We start from the raw sequence: 17960 nt of genomic DNA, 5'->3' as shown, positions 1-17960 counted from the left end.
ACCACAGTGGCACAAAACATTCCTTATTGGTCGCTTTGTGATGCTCCCCCGCTCAACCATTCCACCATTTATTTTTTAAAAGCCACCGTAAAGACATACTTAATAGCGAAAACAGCACAAAAATAGGTTCATTTTGGCTCTCTATTAAGATAAAGAGCACGAGCAGAGGGATGCAGCTTGTGCGTGTGTGTTTATATGTGTATCATTAATCTCTGCCCACTCGCGCTTAGATTGTGAAAACGTGACCGAAAGGCCTGATGACCGGTCAGCAGTCGACGCGCGGGCCAAGTTAATTCGTTAATCAAATACCTGCCAGCTGCCGACGCGAATCATTTCTGTTTTTATTCGTTTGCTTTCGGTAACGAGCGTGCAGCGGGGAGCGATTTGTCACAGCAATTAAACCACTGGCACTGCAGCAACAAGTTGCAATGCGAGGGGCCGGGCTTTGTTTTGCCGTTGAGTGTTTGGAAGCGGAAAATTAATTCGATTCACCCTGCGCATAAAACGTCCCGAACTAGCTTTTGACCTGGGAAATTTTTGTTTAAACATTTAATTGTTTTCACAGAGTGCGGCTGAAGGGTGTGCAAACATTAGGAGAAGGCGATGGAGAAAAAAACTTCCATTTCACAAATACATTTTAAATTAACCTCTTTAATAGACTATTGTCGCCAAGCACCTAGCGCACCTGTTTGTTTTATTTATTGTGATTGGATTTTTAAATTAATTTTCTTCTCTGTTTTTCTCATTCTCCTTTTTTTTTCAGCGAACGAAACACTCGACTAGAACAAATTTTCAAAATGTTCAAGAACCATCTTGCTATGATTGGCATGAATGAGACGCCAAACAAAAAGGCCAAGTTTTGGCAGTCATACATCAGATCCTTGAAGGGTAAGTGAGCAATATATAAACGCTAAACTTTCCTCAGCCAAAAACAAACAAAAAAGTCCTCCCCAAAAATATCTTCTAAAGTATGCAACCCGCATTGCTGCTCGGTCTAAGAAACCTCGTACCCGTGATACATTAACGTGTGGCCGTAACGTCTCGTTAACAGGATCCGATGATATTCGTGCACACGACACACCGGCCTACCGGCGACCGATCCTGCTGTTCGACGAACCGGACACCGCTGTCGGTCGCATCAACTCGCCCGGCTACCACTACTTGCCGGTTCACCGGGAAACCTACGGCTACTCGCCCAGGCCAATCTACGACCATCACTACACGCGTTCGCAGAGAGCACGTAAGTCAAACATATTACCATTTTTTCCCAACCGGGCAGCACACCCGGGGAAGCTTCCGGCCGTGCAGCGGGCTAGAGGAATCATTTTCCGAGTTCCGATTAATATGCAAATCGCTGGACAAGCTACCTGGAGAATGGAGAGGGAGGGTGGCAGGGATAGCGTCGCTAATTACTATTCTACTAAATATTTATATTTGTTCGTTGCAAACGGACCGTTTCCGAACTACGTAAAATTAAGTCATTTTGCGTTCCTTGTTACCGTTTCGGTTAGTGGCTGCAATGAAATTGGTTTTCGAATCGTACACGGCCAAAGATAAAGCAACAAGTGCTGACGGTGCGGGCGTACAACTTGATAGGGTACGGCGCAATCTAAACATCAGCTTTACGACACACCAGTGCGCTCCGGCATGCCTTGATGGCGGTGCGCCTGCTAATATGCAATATTTCGGTGCCTAATAAACAAACAGAATTTTGCTTTCCTTTTGCATAGTTTAGGCAAAACTTTTAAAATTAAATTTTAATAAGTTTTTGAAGCAACATTTTATGACCATGAATAGAAGGCTCTCTCTCTCTCTTCTCGCTCTTCTCTTTCTTTCTCATTCTCTATCTGTGAGTAGTAAACTAAAATTTCGTAAAAATATTCCAGAAAAGCACTTAATACGGGAACCACACATCAATATTTATTTTGGGAAGTAAACTTTACCTAATAGATTCTAATCATGTTGCAGCGAGTTAAAAACCAGGTATAAATCATATCGTTCAAGGACGTTATTATTTTTTTTCTTACTTATAAAATTTCTCTTTTTTGCCACCATTAAAAAATTCTACAAACACAAGTTAAAAATGTTCTTCTCGGATCATACGATTGTTTAAAATTCGTTCAAAAACATAAATATTTAAACAGTCTAAGCTTCTTATCGTTTATCTCCTTAGTTTCTAACAGCTAGACGACGAATCGGCACACTTTTCTCGGAATAACAGTACATAAAACACTGGAGGTACGCCCCAGATGTCCCTAGCCGATGAGTGACTTTCGATGTATCGCTTCATTTTGTGTTCTCTTCTTTGATGCAAACATGTCGATTAAGTTTGTACCATTTCTCGTTGACCTATTCGATTACGCCCCAAATGTAGGAGCAAATTTGTCAGAGCAGTAAAAAAGTTTGTGTAAAAGCGACGTGTTTATTCCTTCCGATTACGGCCAATTAAACAACACATCGAATCGAATCATTTTGAATAATGTGATATTCCCAGAACATTAGAACAGTCGCTAAATACCACGCTCGAGAATGGAGAGGCAAACATGTTGACCTAAATATTAATGATTGCATACCTTCGGGCGTTACTTACGCAATGCGACCCATTGAGTGGGTATTGTACGCGCGCCAGCATAATTCCATTGTTAACAATTTTGCATAATATTTCGCCGTATGCTGATTAGTGAAATTTCGCCCAGATTTATCGGGCTGCAATCGGTGCGGTGATGTAATTACACACCACCGCCAGCACTCGATCGATCAACGCGGCACGCGGCAGGTGCACAATGTGCCAAATAATCGCTCACCCACCCCGCCCCACCTGAAACGGGGTGTTAAAATTTATTGCGACCAATAATAAACGGTCGAAAAATTGTAGCCAGTACCGGTGCGACAGCAAAAACCAACCGAAAAACACAACTAAGCCCGCTAGATTCCGCTCGGCAGTGCATTATAATTTTACTCATTATGATTCAATTTATTTACCTATTTGCAGCAAGCGTAAACAGACTGGCCGATGCCGAGAAAGCCTGGGCTGACCATTTGGAGCGGATGCGGGAAATTGACCGCAGGTAAGCGAATGTTCAATTGCATAAAATGTCGCCTCCCCTCCATCTCTTCCCCCCCCCCCCTCCTAGCGCATGCTACATGATCCGATTTTACGTGTCATCCACGCCGGATATTGAAAATCAGCATGAAAAATGACGACGATTCGTTTACATCGCGAAGCTTTTGCCACGAGTGTAGTCCACAAACGCTAGGAGCTTTTATGAGCTTAATAAATGGCCCGCTCCTAAACGATACTCTTACACCCACTCGATGATTTGCCTTCGATTGTGATAATCGTGCTAGCAAAAATTATCTTCATTAGCTTATTTGTTACATTTACAACAAAGCTATGATTAAGATTGGCACAGCGAGTACGAGACGAGTGCCCCCAAGTGCCCCAAGCACAAAAAGACGGATGTATTTCTCGTCCATGCTCGCATTCGCACGCGCACTTCCTATCGCTCACCATCGTATCTTTTGCAGTACATTGTAGAAGAGAGGAAGCAACACAGCAAACAAACAAAACGAACGAAAGAAAAATGGGGAAAAAAAGACCCTCCCAAGGCAAGGCTCGACGGCGAGTGGGGATAATTTAATTCAATTCAACCCACGCCATAATCCAAACCATCATGATAGCGCATCCACCGCGCCTGGACGTCGAGCAAAGTCGCCAAACAGGCACAGGAAGTGGGAAAAAAGCCACAGCCGTGGCAAAAATTCCAAAACCATCACACGGGTTTTTTGTTGTTGCGGGGGCTTCAACCACTTTGCGAAAAACTCCATCCCTGGCAACTTTCCCCTCGCCGGGGGGGAGGGGGGGGTGAAATAGGAAGCGAACCGAAAGAGGAAAGAAGGCTGAGACAAATCTCGCACTTCTTCTTCAGCCCACGCAGCGTGCCCCGGCCGGCGATAGTTTTTACGCACCGCGCGTGGTGTTCTCGAAACAGACGGATGAAAATGCAAAGTTTGAGACGAAATTGTGCGCGGGGTGGTACAAGAGGAAAAGGAGGAAGGGACGCAAAGCATTATAATACAGTTCAGCTGCCTCTCACCACGCGCTTAAAGTGTAAATTGTGCCGACATGAAGTTGAAAGAGACTTTTCCCGATGGTTTCTAGTTGTTGTACCCGTTAGGGGCGGGGGGCACAAATTTTTGCTCGAAAAAATGACCGTTGAAATATGGAGGAACTGTGTCGGTGTTGCCTCCTGGGAGTGCAATGATACACACTGGAAAAGGTATTGGTATTGGCTGTGAGTTTCACCAAACGATTAGATCACTGTGAGCAGTGCTTGGTGAGAACAGTGGTCATAAAATAGTGAAGGTTCCTTGTTTGCAGCCTTCTGCAGCGTGAACGTTTAATGGGTGATAATGAGCTCACAATTAGAGTTTCGTTTGAATGATGGATTCGGTTCAAATTTGACGACGACTCTCTTAGGTAAGCTCAAGAGAAAGTTGGAAAGAGGAATGTTTTTGACCCCTACAATTACGCTCCATGAGTTGTTCGGTGGTCTTCCCACCGTGCGGCGTATGAAGCTCGCCAGGATCCGGTGAGTTGAGATCATGTCATGAGAATGATTCCAGACGACCCAACAGAGGAGGTGTGGTAGGCCCAAGCTTAGCTGGAGTGAAGGATGAGATTGATGCGTCCGTCAGAAGGGGTCCGAATGTAGGATTTCCATATTAAAAAATTGTCATTTTTGAGCGCTTGACTCAAGCACTCGAGTTTGGCAAGGTAGACATCTTGTCTGCTTGTCAGATTTTCGCTAGACACCTTGGCAGATAACAGTTAAAAATGTCTCTTTTCCTACTGATGTTTTCTTTGTAATTCTCCTTAATTTATGGATTTAATTTTGTCCTTCAAGCAAATTATTTTTTACCTATGATCACTGTGCAAGCGCTATCTGGCAGTGTACTCCCTATGGCATTACCCGCAGGGCTCATTTTACAAAAAAATATCCTCATCCTCACGTCGCGTCTGTGTGAAAGTTTTAGCCGCTTACCGGAAAGAAGAAAATACAAGTTTAAATGAAGCTCCAATGAACAAACCAGTGACGAGCAGCGGCAACTGTTGTCACTTCCTAGTGGCCTTATCCTATTTAGTCGTCAAATGCGAATAGAAGTTACACGCGCGGTAGCTTTGGTAGGCTTTATGGTCCCACCGACCGGGTAAATTAAAAAGCTGAAGCAAAACTTCCTGGACACTCGGCTCGGCTACTGCCGAAGTTGATGCAATTGAACTGGAACGACTAACGCAAAAAAAGTCAACCAATGGTCGTACACGTAAAAAAGAAGACACACACACACACCCACCCACCCAAGCACACCATTTAATAACGAATAGCGCAGCTTAACTATTTTATATCTGTTTTTTATTGCTTTTCTGGCGGCCGATGTTCGGCGTTTACTTTTCCCTGCCTTTTTTTTTATGATGTGCCGTTTTCCTCTTCGCAGATACCCATCGCGCTACGGACTGTACCTCAAGGACAAACCAAGCCAGGTAGTGTTTCCGCAGGAGATGGAGTACGAACCGGAGACCAAGCCGCTCTACTCGACGCTGCACTAAGCGGGAAGCGACACAACACTTAAAAAGCTTACTGAACTCTCCTTCTACTGTTATCATCCGGCCGATTTCCATTTTTCACTCCACTCATAAGACTATCAACAGTCAATCAAATATCAATATTACCGTTCTTCTACCCCGACAAAAAAAAACCCACACAAACACGCGCGCGCACGCAGATACGCGAAAAAAGCCGACCTCAGGACCCACCTGCACGTGTAAGAATATGTATGGCAGGCCTGTGTATGCCGCGAAAGATGTTGAGTACGGTGAATTGGGTGCCTTCCCATGTATCAGCGAGTGGATAGCGCATCAGAGGCGCTGTTGCTAAATTAAACAAACAAGGGTTGAAGTTACTCCTTGCAAAGTAACAGCCATCGCCCTCCTCCTCTTTTCAGAAAAAAAGCAAAGAGTACCCCTACTCAACAACAGGACAGAACCTATTTAAGCCTCAATCATGCGTAATCACTAACAGTAATGCTGATAATGGAAAGAGGAAGGACGCAACGGTATTGTGTATTACTTACACTGTTTTTCTTTCGCATAAAAGGTTTCTGAATTTTTCCCATCTAGAAAAAAAACATGATAAAAAACCCAAAAAAAAGTGTATGAATAAACTAAATGTTAAAGCGTGTAGAAGCATCTTGCCAAACAAAAAAAAAAAACGGTCGTAGAGAAAATACAGAGAAAAAGAACAGTATCAGAATTGAAGGTATTATTATAAACAGGTTGAATTGAGGGAAGCAGATATAACAGGGTAGATCAGACATTTTCACTTACATACACTACACAGACACGTTTATCTACTGACACAAACACACAGACCGTTCAAGATGGGCTCCGAGTGTTGAGGGTTGATCGGGTCGAGTGCTCACCACCACATGCCAGTGCTAACGATACATTACTAATGTCAATTGATCATCCAAATACTTAACACCAACACGCTGCTAAACAGGTAGCAACGAGCGAGAGAGAGAGAGAGAGAGAGAGAGAGAGAGAGAGAGAAAGCGAAAGCGAAAAGCAATGTGAATGTAGTTACTATTTCGAATATTAGCAAATGTTTTCCTAACTCTACCCATTACACCCACATTACGATGTAAACAAATGCAACAAACCGCCCCTCACCCCGGTATCGTCCCGTTTCGTTCCCAGCCGAGATCCGTGAATCTCGCCGCATCCGGACCTAAGCCCGGGAAACTGGTCCGGTGTGACGGCCCACCCTCTCAGAGGTAGAGTAAGAAGGCTCGTGTTGGGATTGTTTTGGAACGATACGAATCTGTATGTATGTTTGTGTGCGTGTGTATGTGGAGTGTGCGTATGTGCACGTGTGTGTGTGTGTATGTGTGTGTAAGGCTTTAGCGCAAATGGAAGAATTATATGATACGCGATTCATCAACCAAGGGAGAAAATAAAGTAAACAAAGTAGAGAAAAATTCGAAAACAAATCAACAGAAGATAAAAAAAAAAACACCCGCAACAATGACACACCAGACGTACTAGGTGATGGGCGGTGGAATATGGGAGTGGAGTAAAGGCGGCTATGTGGTGGTGGGTCTTGGAAGATACCTTGCAATAACAATTGTGAGATAAAATTATATGAAAAAAAAAAACACAAAAACACGGAACGATGGATTTCAAATAAAATGGATCTGAAACTGAACCAAACAAAAAAAAAATAGAAGAAAACAAACTAAACCAGCAAAAAAAACAACAACAAACAACTCAAATTGAAAACTTTATTAGCTCTGTGGATCCGGGATCTGCGGGAAACGATCTTTCTCCCACGAATATTCTTCTTCCAGCCCCTTCTTGCACACAGCTCCACACCATCATCCGCCGTCATTAATTATCCGCTGAAAATTTTCAATCAATTGTTTGCGCACCCGCTGTCAAACTTGCCCTTTTTGTGGCAACCGTAATTGAACCATCCACCGAGCGATGGACTCATTAAAATAGGACAGCGAATGAAACTTCGCCCCTGGAACTACGGACAGAGGCGTGAGCCAGTTGTTTCGGATGCTGCTTTATCCGTTCGGCCGCCAGTGGTCCGATTTGCGGTTGTAACGGATGCGGATAAAAACCTTGCAAACCATGGCGCACTACCAACGCTGCACAGTAGACAGGTTTCGAAGAAATCCTGGCAGAATATTATGTTTCGTTAAGCCATGTGTTTTGAAAACGTTGATATAGATAATTCCTCTAAAACCTTTTTTTATTAATATTGATATAGATGTTTTAAAAAACGCTTCTGAAATTTAATTTCAGCCACGATTTCTTTGAAGTAAAAAGTGGTGTTTTACTTCAAATTGAAATTTAATTAATTGCAGATTTAATTGCAGATTGAATAATAAACATCAATTAAACGCAAACACGAATAAAAAATAATAATAAAAAAACCAAAATAATGGAGGCGCCTAGTACTCATGGAGACGTCTAGTAGCTTATTTGCCTCGCTCAGCAGAACATTGCATGCTTTTAGTATCCTTTAGTGCAGCATTGAATGGGAAAATGCTTGAAGTGTGTGGAATTGTATCCAAAACAAACACCCAACGTGGGATGTGACAGGTTGGGCAGCTTAGTGTTTCAATTTTCGGTTTTCTCTTTCTCCTTCTCATTTTTAACCGTCCAATACGCCACGAATTTGCCATAAAAATTGTGGAAGAAAATTGCGATGCCGGGGGAGCATTTACACCAGTCTTGTAAGGAACGTAGCTTTTTACGGTAAAACGGTGTAACAAAAAGGGACCAACGAGAACAGCTTGAACCCACCCCTGGCCTGCGATTGCAGCAGAAGTGTATGTGTGGTCGATCAAAGTCGTTCGTTCACCACCTGCAAAACCTGTAAATTATTCCAAGCCATCGCACTATATCCGCACGGCCCAACCTCCCGACCGCTACCACCCATTCCAAGACGCCAATCAGATGTGCGTACGGGTGTGAAATTTGAAGTTTTTCGGTACGGCTGCGCTTTTCATCCCGGCATTCTGCTTTATTGAGCAGAACAACCCTCGCATTCTCCAGCATTCGTGATGGGATGAAAGTGGATAGTGTGCTCTTCTTTTTTGATCCTCGTTTGGTTAGTGTTGCCTTTGCACAGCGCGATTATTTAATCACATAATTATTGCGGTACAGCTAACGCCAGCATGCTTTCCGTGGAAAGCTTGCGGTTTTGGAAATTGATTAGATTGCTTCACAAGAAAACCCATTATGACGGTGCAGCTGACGGTGATGGCCGACGTGAAACGATATCCTTTGTCCCGCTCTCATTTGCGACAATCTTGTTTTTCTATTTGATGGGACGCTACGAAAAGTTGAGTGTAAGATGGGTTCGCTTTTGAATGAACTCATTCAACCTCGGTCCCGGGGCTCAGAGTGTACTCGTGTGGAAAGCTGGCTTGACCACAGCAAATGGTGAAAGTTGAAATCAAAAATCATTCCCAGAACGGTGGGCCTGCCGACCGGAGTGCACCACTGGAGTGCCACTTGAAGATTCCGTTTGATTAGGAGCCACAAGATGGAAGGTAAACAGCAGTCAGAAGACAACAAAACAAACAGATCAGTGCTAGCGTACGTCGTCCATCGCTGCTCGTACGTTAAAGCGTGACCGGCAGAACGTCAATCAAACCCGAACGCCGCTCAACCGTTCGCCATCGCACTGTACTCGGATAGTGGTTGGCCAGGCCTTTCGGTCGCCTGTTGTATTACATTATTATCTTTCGTTTTTGGATTTTCTGTTTCGGAAGAAAACAACACCAAAAAACCCAGCTGTTTTTCGCTTGACGTTCGCTCGGTGCCGTGACCAGGATACGCAAGGGCGGTTTTGCGGCGGCGATGAGAAAGATTAGTGCTGTCGGTGTGTACTATATACTGTCCACACAGACACCACTAACACGCTGCTGCTGAACCTTATTCCCCTTCCCCACCCTTCCTTCCTCTTGCAGCAACCGTCGTCACGTTTCTTCTGTTCGTTCGCAGGGCTTACTTCCGTATCTGATGAGTTAAGTGGTTTGGAGCTAAATTTGGGGCTAAACACATTTCGCCTACTATGCCACATCCGTTCGATAAACTTCTTCTCACGGGCGGAAAAATGGGGGAAAATCGTCTCGCTAAAACAACTGCACTAAGTACTGGGTGGTTTCGTCACCATGGACGCCAAATGAAGTCGAATATGGCGGCACAAGTAAGACACCGCTAAGGAAAAAAGAGAGAGCTGAAAGCTAAAAAGAAAAACAACGAAAAATCGGAAGAAATGATATAAATCTGAAACTCTAAATTAGAATTGGAAATCCGTCTCCCCCTTTTTCAGGCAACACCCCCCCCCCCCCCCCCCTCCTCCATCACGCAACCTCCAACAGGGACATTCATCAAGAAAAATGAAAGCAAAGAAATGAAAACGAAGCACAACTGAAAGAATGTTGGCCGTCGGGTGCGTTCTTCCGGTTATCAAGCCTCCAAACCGAATTCAATGCCAGAAGGACCAACAACAAAAAATCTGTAACAATTTCTCTTTTCAATAACATGGGAATGGGGGCGAGGAAAATGGCTTCCGAACAAAAGTAGCAACAGCAACAGAAAAAAACCGCAACCACGGGAGCGTTTAGTGAGCGTGGCGCACCTTGGGGCGGTCGTGGTTTTAAAGGTTTCAATGGTTTCAGCACAAATTTACGATCACGGCGACTGGTGGCGGTGAATTTGGTGGCACCTTTTCACTTTGGAACTTTTATGAGTTTTTTTTTTGTACCCTCCCGTTCCTTCATTCTTCCTTTTTCCTACTTGCCAACAACTCGAACTCCCGCCTTCCCATCCTTTCCATCAACAAAAGGCAAACTTTTAACGAAAGTTTTTGCTTGACAGGCAGATGTGCGGCGGTAGCACGTTGTTGATTGGAATATGCGTGGCAAAAAGGTGTATGTGTGTATGAGTGTGGTTTAGTGTTGGGATCACTTCAACAACACGTCCCACCACCTCTTGTCCCATTTTCCCCTTTTTTTACAAATTGCGGTTGCTGTGTGACACCGACACGTAATCGAGCCCAACAGCCGAGTGTTCGGAAAGGGCACAAACAACACGGAAAACTTTTCGCCCTTCGTGCGAGGCACTGGGCGGTCGTCCACCGTGTGCCGTTCGGGTTGCCTGATTCTGATGGAACCGGCCGGTTTGTATAGGTGCGCTGCGAGTGTGAGGGAGCGAGATGGAACGAGACATTTTCCAATTAGTTGCACGGTGGAATGCCAGTGGGTATCAGCAAAGGAAGAAAACAAAACAAGAGCACAAAATTTGATTGCTTTAAATTATTAGCTTTGCTTCTTATTGTCACCTGCTTATTGTTTCGTTGGTCGACACTCGCACACAAAACCTCATCAGCTGATAATCGATCTAATAATGAGCCGTAGTCATTATAAAAGCGGAGGATTGAGCGAAAGGAATTTGAAAAACAAAGCACCCGAAACAACGCCCAGAAGGTATCGTTTCAATCATCCATGCCACCAACTGTCGTTTGTGTGAAAGCATTCAGCAACAACAACTATAGTACTGGAAAATTCGCTCAACTACAAGCGGACAACCTGTTGGACGTTGGGTAAGTCCTACATGGGTTTTGCGTTTCCTTTTTTATCCGCAAGTTTGGAGCGTTTGGATTGTTCTTGCTACGTTTCGCTTTTGTTTTGTGGCACTCAATTGAAATTACCTCCCTCCTCACCGCCGCAAATGAAGCACACACACAAGCAGCATGGAAGGGGGAAAAAGCATCATCAAAGTAACTCGTAACAGCAGCTATTTTCCCCGGAGCGAGTACGTAAACCTGTTCGTCCGCGGGAGAGGTTTTTTCACTTCTTTTTATTACACGGTATTGAGACAACATCTGTTGCGCGCACACACTCACAGTGCCCGAGCAAAAGGTTCATAATAACGGAAGGCACAAGCACCCGTGCCTAGGTTGCTGGACCAGGCGCCTCCATCGTGTTTAGTTTTATTTTTCTTCATTCAACACAACCAAACAAGCTGAAGACGGAGCTGAAGTTGAGGAAAAACAAAACACACCATACACTCAGCTTGTGTGTGTGTGTGTTTGTGTGTGTGTGAGCTGTGTGAAAGAGAAAGACAAAAAATCAATCATACGCTTTCTTGCTCCAATGGAGAGCATTGCATACATGCCGGGCGCAATCGATCTTCCGACCAAAGTGGGCCATAACTCTCTCCAGTGTTTGTTCCATTCCTCTCCCTCCACCCCCTACCCATTTTTTCTGCCTTCTCCACAAAAGGGGGAAAAGCTTTGCCATCTTTATTCCTGACCGAATGTGATTCTCGTGTGTGCTGCAAAAAGACGACCAACAAATTCGTCGTATTTTCAATGGTACAAGATATAACCATGAATATTAATGAGCAATACCGGGCCGACCGTGTTGACCGGGTGGGCCAGGAATCTCGTAATATGTTCTGTTTTGGTTGTGCTTTTCTTTGTTTTTTTTTTTTTTTTGCACTACACTTCACCGTTGTCTGATGGTTTGCCCAGCTTCTGCGGCGCGTTAGAGATACCGGGTTTGCGCCTCAAGGGTAGGCTCACCGTACAACACCGGCACAAAACTAGCACACTGGGGTAAAATTACTTGTTATGATTATTGCATCCGTAACCTTTTCCGCTCGAAGTTTTTTAAGTGATTTTAACCCGATAGCAGAGTATAAAGTACGCGTCACGGATCGTCCCACGCAACGCCGTGAAGTGACGTTGTTTTGTCGTGCTTTTGATTTTGTTTTGTTTACTCGCTCCTTCTACTTCCACACCGGTAAAAAGGTCTAACAAATCTGGAAAATGGTACACGGAAATGTTTTGCCAATAGAGCTAAAGCTTGTTACAGTGCTCGTTATCTATTGCCGTGTACTGGACCGTGAGTGAACGTTCGTCATCCCAGAGCATCGTTTATCGCACTCGGCGCGTTACAGATAGATGGCTGGAGGTTTGCAAATGAGCAGTCTCACTGGTACACGGGTACATTATCAATCTCGATCTTGATATTTCCTTCCTGCGTGCGATGGATTTTTCGCATGAATACAGTAACTAGGTTATACTACTACTCTTTCTGTTTTACGAGCGTTTTTTTCTTTTTTCGAAGCGTGGTAACTTTCCATCTTTCCGTTGTTCGAGCGTTTGCCAATTAATTTCCATTCGGCTTACCAGGGCCGGTAAGGGAAAAGTTGTTACGTCCCGTACGCTAAATGACCATTTTGTTTTTGCATGAAAGATGTGTCCGCCGATCGTTCAATTGCACACTGGCGCAAACTTTACGACCGAACGGTGGTCCCTTTTTTTATAGTCCCCATCCCGATAACTCGTTCCGGATGGTGTATTCAAACTGAACGTTGCGCTCATTGCATAACTACCGGGCGCTGAAGTTGTAGTAAAAGGAAACGAGTTTTGTGCCCACCCGGAGGGAGGAGGATTACTTTGTAGCGTATCGGATCGGACGAGATGATGAAGCGCAACTTGAAGACAAGGCATAATTATCTGTCATCCAGTCTTCCCGTACAAAAGTCTCTGTCTGTGTGTGCTTATATTTTCCCTTCTTTCCCACTCCATTCTACCCGAGACTTTTCCCTTCTTCTTTCCCACGAAAAAATGCAAATATAAATGCTATCAGAATAATCGGCAGCTAAAGAACAGTCCGATTTCGGTAGAAAAATTTTATTGCCCCAAAAAAAGATCTCTCGCGCGCCCGAAAGTCGGTCGCACACGATCAAATTATCGCAATTACCTTCCCGAGCCAGGCGCATTAGTTGCGCAAATGGGGCGTTTAAGAGGTGTACACCCGAGGGCCCGAGAAGCGGCCTATACGTGCCCGCCGTCGGTGATGAGGTTGCGAACGGGCTCGCTGCCGTTTTTAATAATGGAAAGGAAGGGATGTGCCCATTCCGGCTAAAGAACGGTGGCACATTAAACTCCTCTAGCTGTCGTCCATTTTTCTCGCTATTTTTTGTTTTTTTTTAGCTAACGAATGGATAAGTTTGTCACGTCGTTGTCATAGCCGTCGATTTTACTCCCCCGCGATGGAGCTTATTTCTTCATTCTCCGTTTAGAAAAGTGCGCCCAAATGGTTGGCAACACGGTGCACGTTTTTATTTGAGCTTTTTCTCTTTCCTTCCCGTCGTCTCGAAGCGGTAACCTAAAACAGCAACGATCGTTTGCCTGCCCGAAGGGTCGTAATTTGCATTTACGCTGCCACCGGTGGAAAATTATCCACGATGGCTGATTTTCTTCGGTCCTCAAAGGCTTCCCTGTTTCACCACTGAACACACAGAAAGATACACACGCATTTGTGTTGCGTTATTGGGAGCTAATTTGCTGCTCCTCACGCTCGCCCATGCTATATGCCACTATTTCGTGTTCTTAAAAGAATCGGAAGTAAACAATTCTCTAAAACAAAACAACAAAACAACACTACAGAATCGTTTCTAAACGGTGGCGCTCTGTTGGGAGATAGAAGAGTATATACAGATACACCAAAAACAAAACATGGTGGAAAGCGGAAGAAAAAGGCAGCAAACGTTGCTACTTAGGATGACGATGTCCTAACAACGTACCGCTCGTTGGCGTGGGCCTTTGGGAAAGCGAAGAAAAGAATTGCTAACGAAGTAGTAAATAGAAAGAGGACGAGATTGTGAGACAGCAAGAAAGAGCGAGAGTGAGAGAGAAAGAGAGAGAGAGAAAGAGATAGAGAGGCTAGGAAATCATTAAACTGTTCTCGATGTGGTGAGGCCCGGGAAACACGAATGGTTGGTTTCAGTTTTTGGGCCTAATTTTTGCTGTCTACTCAAGCGCCTTCTCGTCTCCCACTCTCTTCCCCCTCTTACCCCCCCCTCCCCTCTTCCTCCCATAACAATTTTCCTCCCTTTTCCGCCCTTAAGTTCATCTTTTACGACGTCTCAGCGATGGTCCGCCGGACTATCAAACAAAAATTAGCAAATTAACATTTACACTCGACCGGGTCAGCAGTTAGGTTTGTTTCATTGGTGTGTGCGTTGTTTGGTCGAGAGATTTCCATGTACCTTATACAACGCCTCCCCTCGCCAGAAACATGCCTAACAAAAGTACACTCAATAATGGGTACAACATGCCCGCCCAAGACTTAATCCCACACTGCACGCCATCATAAATAGGGCTCATATTTTCGAAGCATTACTTTCTGACCGTCCGCTTCTACCCACGGTGGCAATTGGACGGGAAATGCTTCGCAACGTTCTGGTAAGAAAAAAAAAAAAGAGCTTAACGGTGCCAATTTGAACTTTCATGGCATGGAAGGTTAGTCCGATTGGCTTCTCTGGGTGCACAACATTCGGCAAGCGCAGATGCGATAAAAAGGTGCGAAATATCCAATCCATCCTACTTTTTGGGACACCTACTCAAGCATGCACACACACACACACACACACACACACCCAAAAAATTCCCGCTCAATTGCTGCGTCGTACTTCGTATCAGTTTCTTTGGCCGTTTTGGCTTGATTGCCTGAACACGGTAATGTATAAGAATAGCAAACTTTTAGGCGCGTAGCGCGAAAGAGCTAACGAGCGACCGATGCTGCCGAGTAACCAGTGTCACGTGTTAAATTATCTTAACGACATCACTAGCCCTCCGTTTCCTTTCGACCCCCCGCGCCCTTCTTTATCTTCCTTTCACCTTCATTAGGTTCCTTCTTTGTTTTGAGAATATCTTCAACAAGCGCTTTTTTGGAGTATAAAAGTCTAAGCAGGCTAAAAAAACGAAACAAAAACAATACTTTTGACCCATTCTTTGTCCAATTCTTCATTCTCCGTTTCTCGGTATCTGGGTGTCCAAACCCATAATGCGAGCCCACGGAAGCGACACTAACCGATTATTTGTTTTCCCTCCAGCCGCGAGACAATCCGTTCCGCCATTTTACTCAGCACCTACAGCTGGATTTCGTTTGCTCATGCCTACCCACAAGGTTGCGTTTTGTTGGAAATGGGGCAGGGCATGTGTTTTCCTCTCCATTTACTTTCTACTTCATTTACTCGGCCACGAGCCAACCGCTCCCATTCCTTCCTTTCAACCCCCACCTCCCGCCCCCCCCCCCCCCTTCTCCCAATGCATTAAACCTGTCACTTACCTCCGATAAGTAACTGGACCAGCATTCGGAACCGAGCATTGTGTGTATTTGTGTGTTGATTCCAGGTCCGTGCTGCAGCTGGTTTGCCACTTTCTTTCCGTAACCGGGCAGCTTCAGCTTCCAGCGGAAGTAATTTGGACGGTAATAAAGCATAAATTTCACGCACCACCGAAGCAATATTGGGGTGGTATTGCCGGGCAGCGTGCACGTTGTACTGTCGGCGATTCGCAATCGTTTCTGGACGTGAATAGAAGGCTAGCAATAAATAAAACGAACCACGGCTTTTGCTCTTTTTTTGTTTGTTTGGGATTTTGGGTGTTTTTGTTTTCGTTGGCAACATGTGTCATGAAATATTTAAATATATTTCTGATATCCTTTGCAATTACATTAACAACAAAAGTGTATCCATCTTTTCTTATACTTATACGTTTGAGATGATCTTTTTTGTAAAATTTTCACATTCTTTGATTTCCTTCTTAAATAGCTTTAAATATTTAACTTCGCACCACTGTCAACATTCTGGCCGCCATTATCCATTAAACACTCGCACACGTAAAAGTTCACACTGATGGTAAAGTTTATGTTCGATTCAAGAGAGCACTGCTTTTTATTTTTCTCACAAACAACCACCTATTCTCCATCGCTCATCTCACTCACTCGATAATCTGGGGCACAGTCGAAATTGGCTCAACAGGAACCTAATCAACTAAAACTGCTACGGGCTCGTACGAACCTAGGCCTAGCTCGATGCGATTGTAATCTGACTCCTTCCCGGCTGCTCGAAATCACAAACAAACTGATAAGCGAAAGCGGAGACAATTTTCCGATTTCCCTAACCCTAACAAACTGTTAAATCTAGCCTTTTTAGCAAGAACGAGAAAAAAAAAAGAGAGAGAAAGAAAGAGAGAGAGAGAGAGAGAGAGAGAGAGAGAGAAAAAGAAGTGCATTTGGCAATCGATTCCTTTGGCGGGATTTTCCTTTCCGTTTTTTTTTGTGACAATGGATGTCCCGATGAAGTTGATTCGAGATTTGAAAGAAAGCGCCTAAATGTAGGCACACATTAAATCATTCTCTCACGTAATCTTCCTTGCAGTCCGTGCTGTCACTAGAACACGAGAGACAGCTTAGGAATAGAAATCCGGTTCAGAACTAAACTAGAAGGTCCAGAGTATTTGTGACATGTTCATAGCGCACAACGTTTATGCCCTCCGGTTTGAAAAAACAGCCATGTACAATCGCAAACTTTGTCCGGACAGGATGCGTTGGTTTCCGTTTTGTTCCCCTAGAGCAAAAATTTTCGGTAAAGATGGCACAGTTTGCATACGGACACAATAGTGGGCGAGCTGCTACACTACTGCCAAGGCAACTATCGTTATTACTTCCACGAAACTGGCAGGAAAGAGGTGCCCTCCACACCGGCACACCGGAAAGGCTCCAGCATTCAAAGTTCACATGAGATTATCGGGGATTTTATCGAGTTTTTCCAAGCCAAAGTGTGTGGGATGATGTTTGTGCGTATGTTTGTATATGTGTGGATGATTGCATACGTACCAGGCGTGGAAAGAAAGGGGTAGGGGAAAAAAAAGTTTCCTTCGGTGAATATATTGCAATTACAATACTTGTCGGGCAGCAGGGACTTAGCAAATCTTCCCCTAACATATAACCTCACAAACACAGCTATACAGGGCGCGTAGGGGGCCCGATCCAATCACGATTATTAGATCCAACCGCCCCACCCGCAGCGGTGCGGGTGGTCGGGGCTGACCACGGCCAACGCTACCGGAACCGAAAGGGGATCCAAATCCACAGTCATCTGTAAAAGTATTTATCAATTTTCCGAACTAACCGTACCGTTCTCGAAATGGATTTTCTTGTGTGGAGCAAACAAACAAAGCGCTCACCCCGCTGCGCTACCGGGAATAGGGAAAGCAGGACGATTAATCGCAAGGAATGCACGGTGTTACGCGGCAAAGAGAAGCAAGGGAAAGGTCGAACCGAAAGAAGAGCAATCGTTCTACCTTTTTCCGGGTATTACAGCCGGGTAGAGTTGATCCGTTGTTTTTTTTTGCTTTTCGGCTTCTCGAAAACAAAACAAATAGAAAAAAAAAAACTTCCCGGGTCATTTAATACCTTCAAGCATACACGCTTCCTTTACCTTAACCCGTGATTTGCCCGTTCAAAACCGATAAACTCTAGCTTCGCTTCGGTGCAACGGGTGTGAGGGAACGAGGGTT

General features: G+C 44.6%; 2 protein-coding genes across 3 annotated transcripts in view; both read left to right on the top strand.

The window, feature by feature from the left end:
- The window catches only part of LOC126559422 (transmembrane protein 41 homolog), a 452775-nt gene that overhangs the window by 166759 nt on the left and 268056 nt on the right, over positions 1 to 17960 (top strand). The window lies entirely within an intron of this gene.
- LOC126561148 (uncharacterized) overlaps positions 758 to 17960 on the top strand; it is a 506370-nt gene continuing 489167 nt past the window's right edge. For both annotated transcript variants that reach the window (XM_050217105.1, XM_050217096.1), the window contains exons 1-4: positions 758 to 888; positions 1052 to 1240; positions 2993 to 3068; positions 5497 to 5611. In XM_050217105.1, the coding sequence (XP_050073062.1) occupies positions 798 to 888; positions 1052 to 1240; positions 2993 to 3068; positions 5497 to 5608 (468 nt within the window). In that variant the 5' untranslated portion in view covers positions 758 to 797 and the 3' untranslated portion in view covers positions 5609 to 5611. The remainder of the gene's footprint in view (positions 889 to 1051; positions 1241 to 2992; positions 3069 to 5496; positions 5612 to 17960) is intronic.

Source organism: Anopheles maculipalpis, chromosome X (genome assembly GCF_943734695.1).
Source record: "Anopheles maculipalpis chromosome X, idAnoMacuDA_375_x, whole genome shotgun sequence".
Classification (NCBI taxonomy): Eukaryota; Metazoa; Arthropoda; class Insecta; order Diptera; family Culicidae; genus Anopheles; species Anopheles maculipalpis.
Note: the sequence above shows the minus strand (reverse complement) of the source record. Positions and strands in the feature narration are given on the sequence as shown.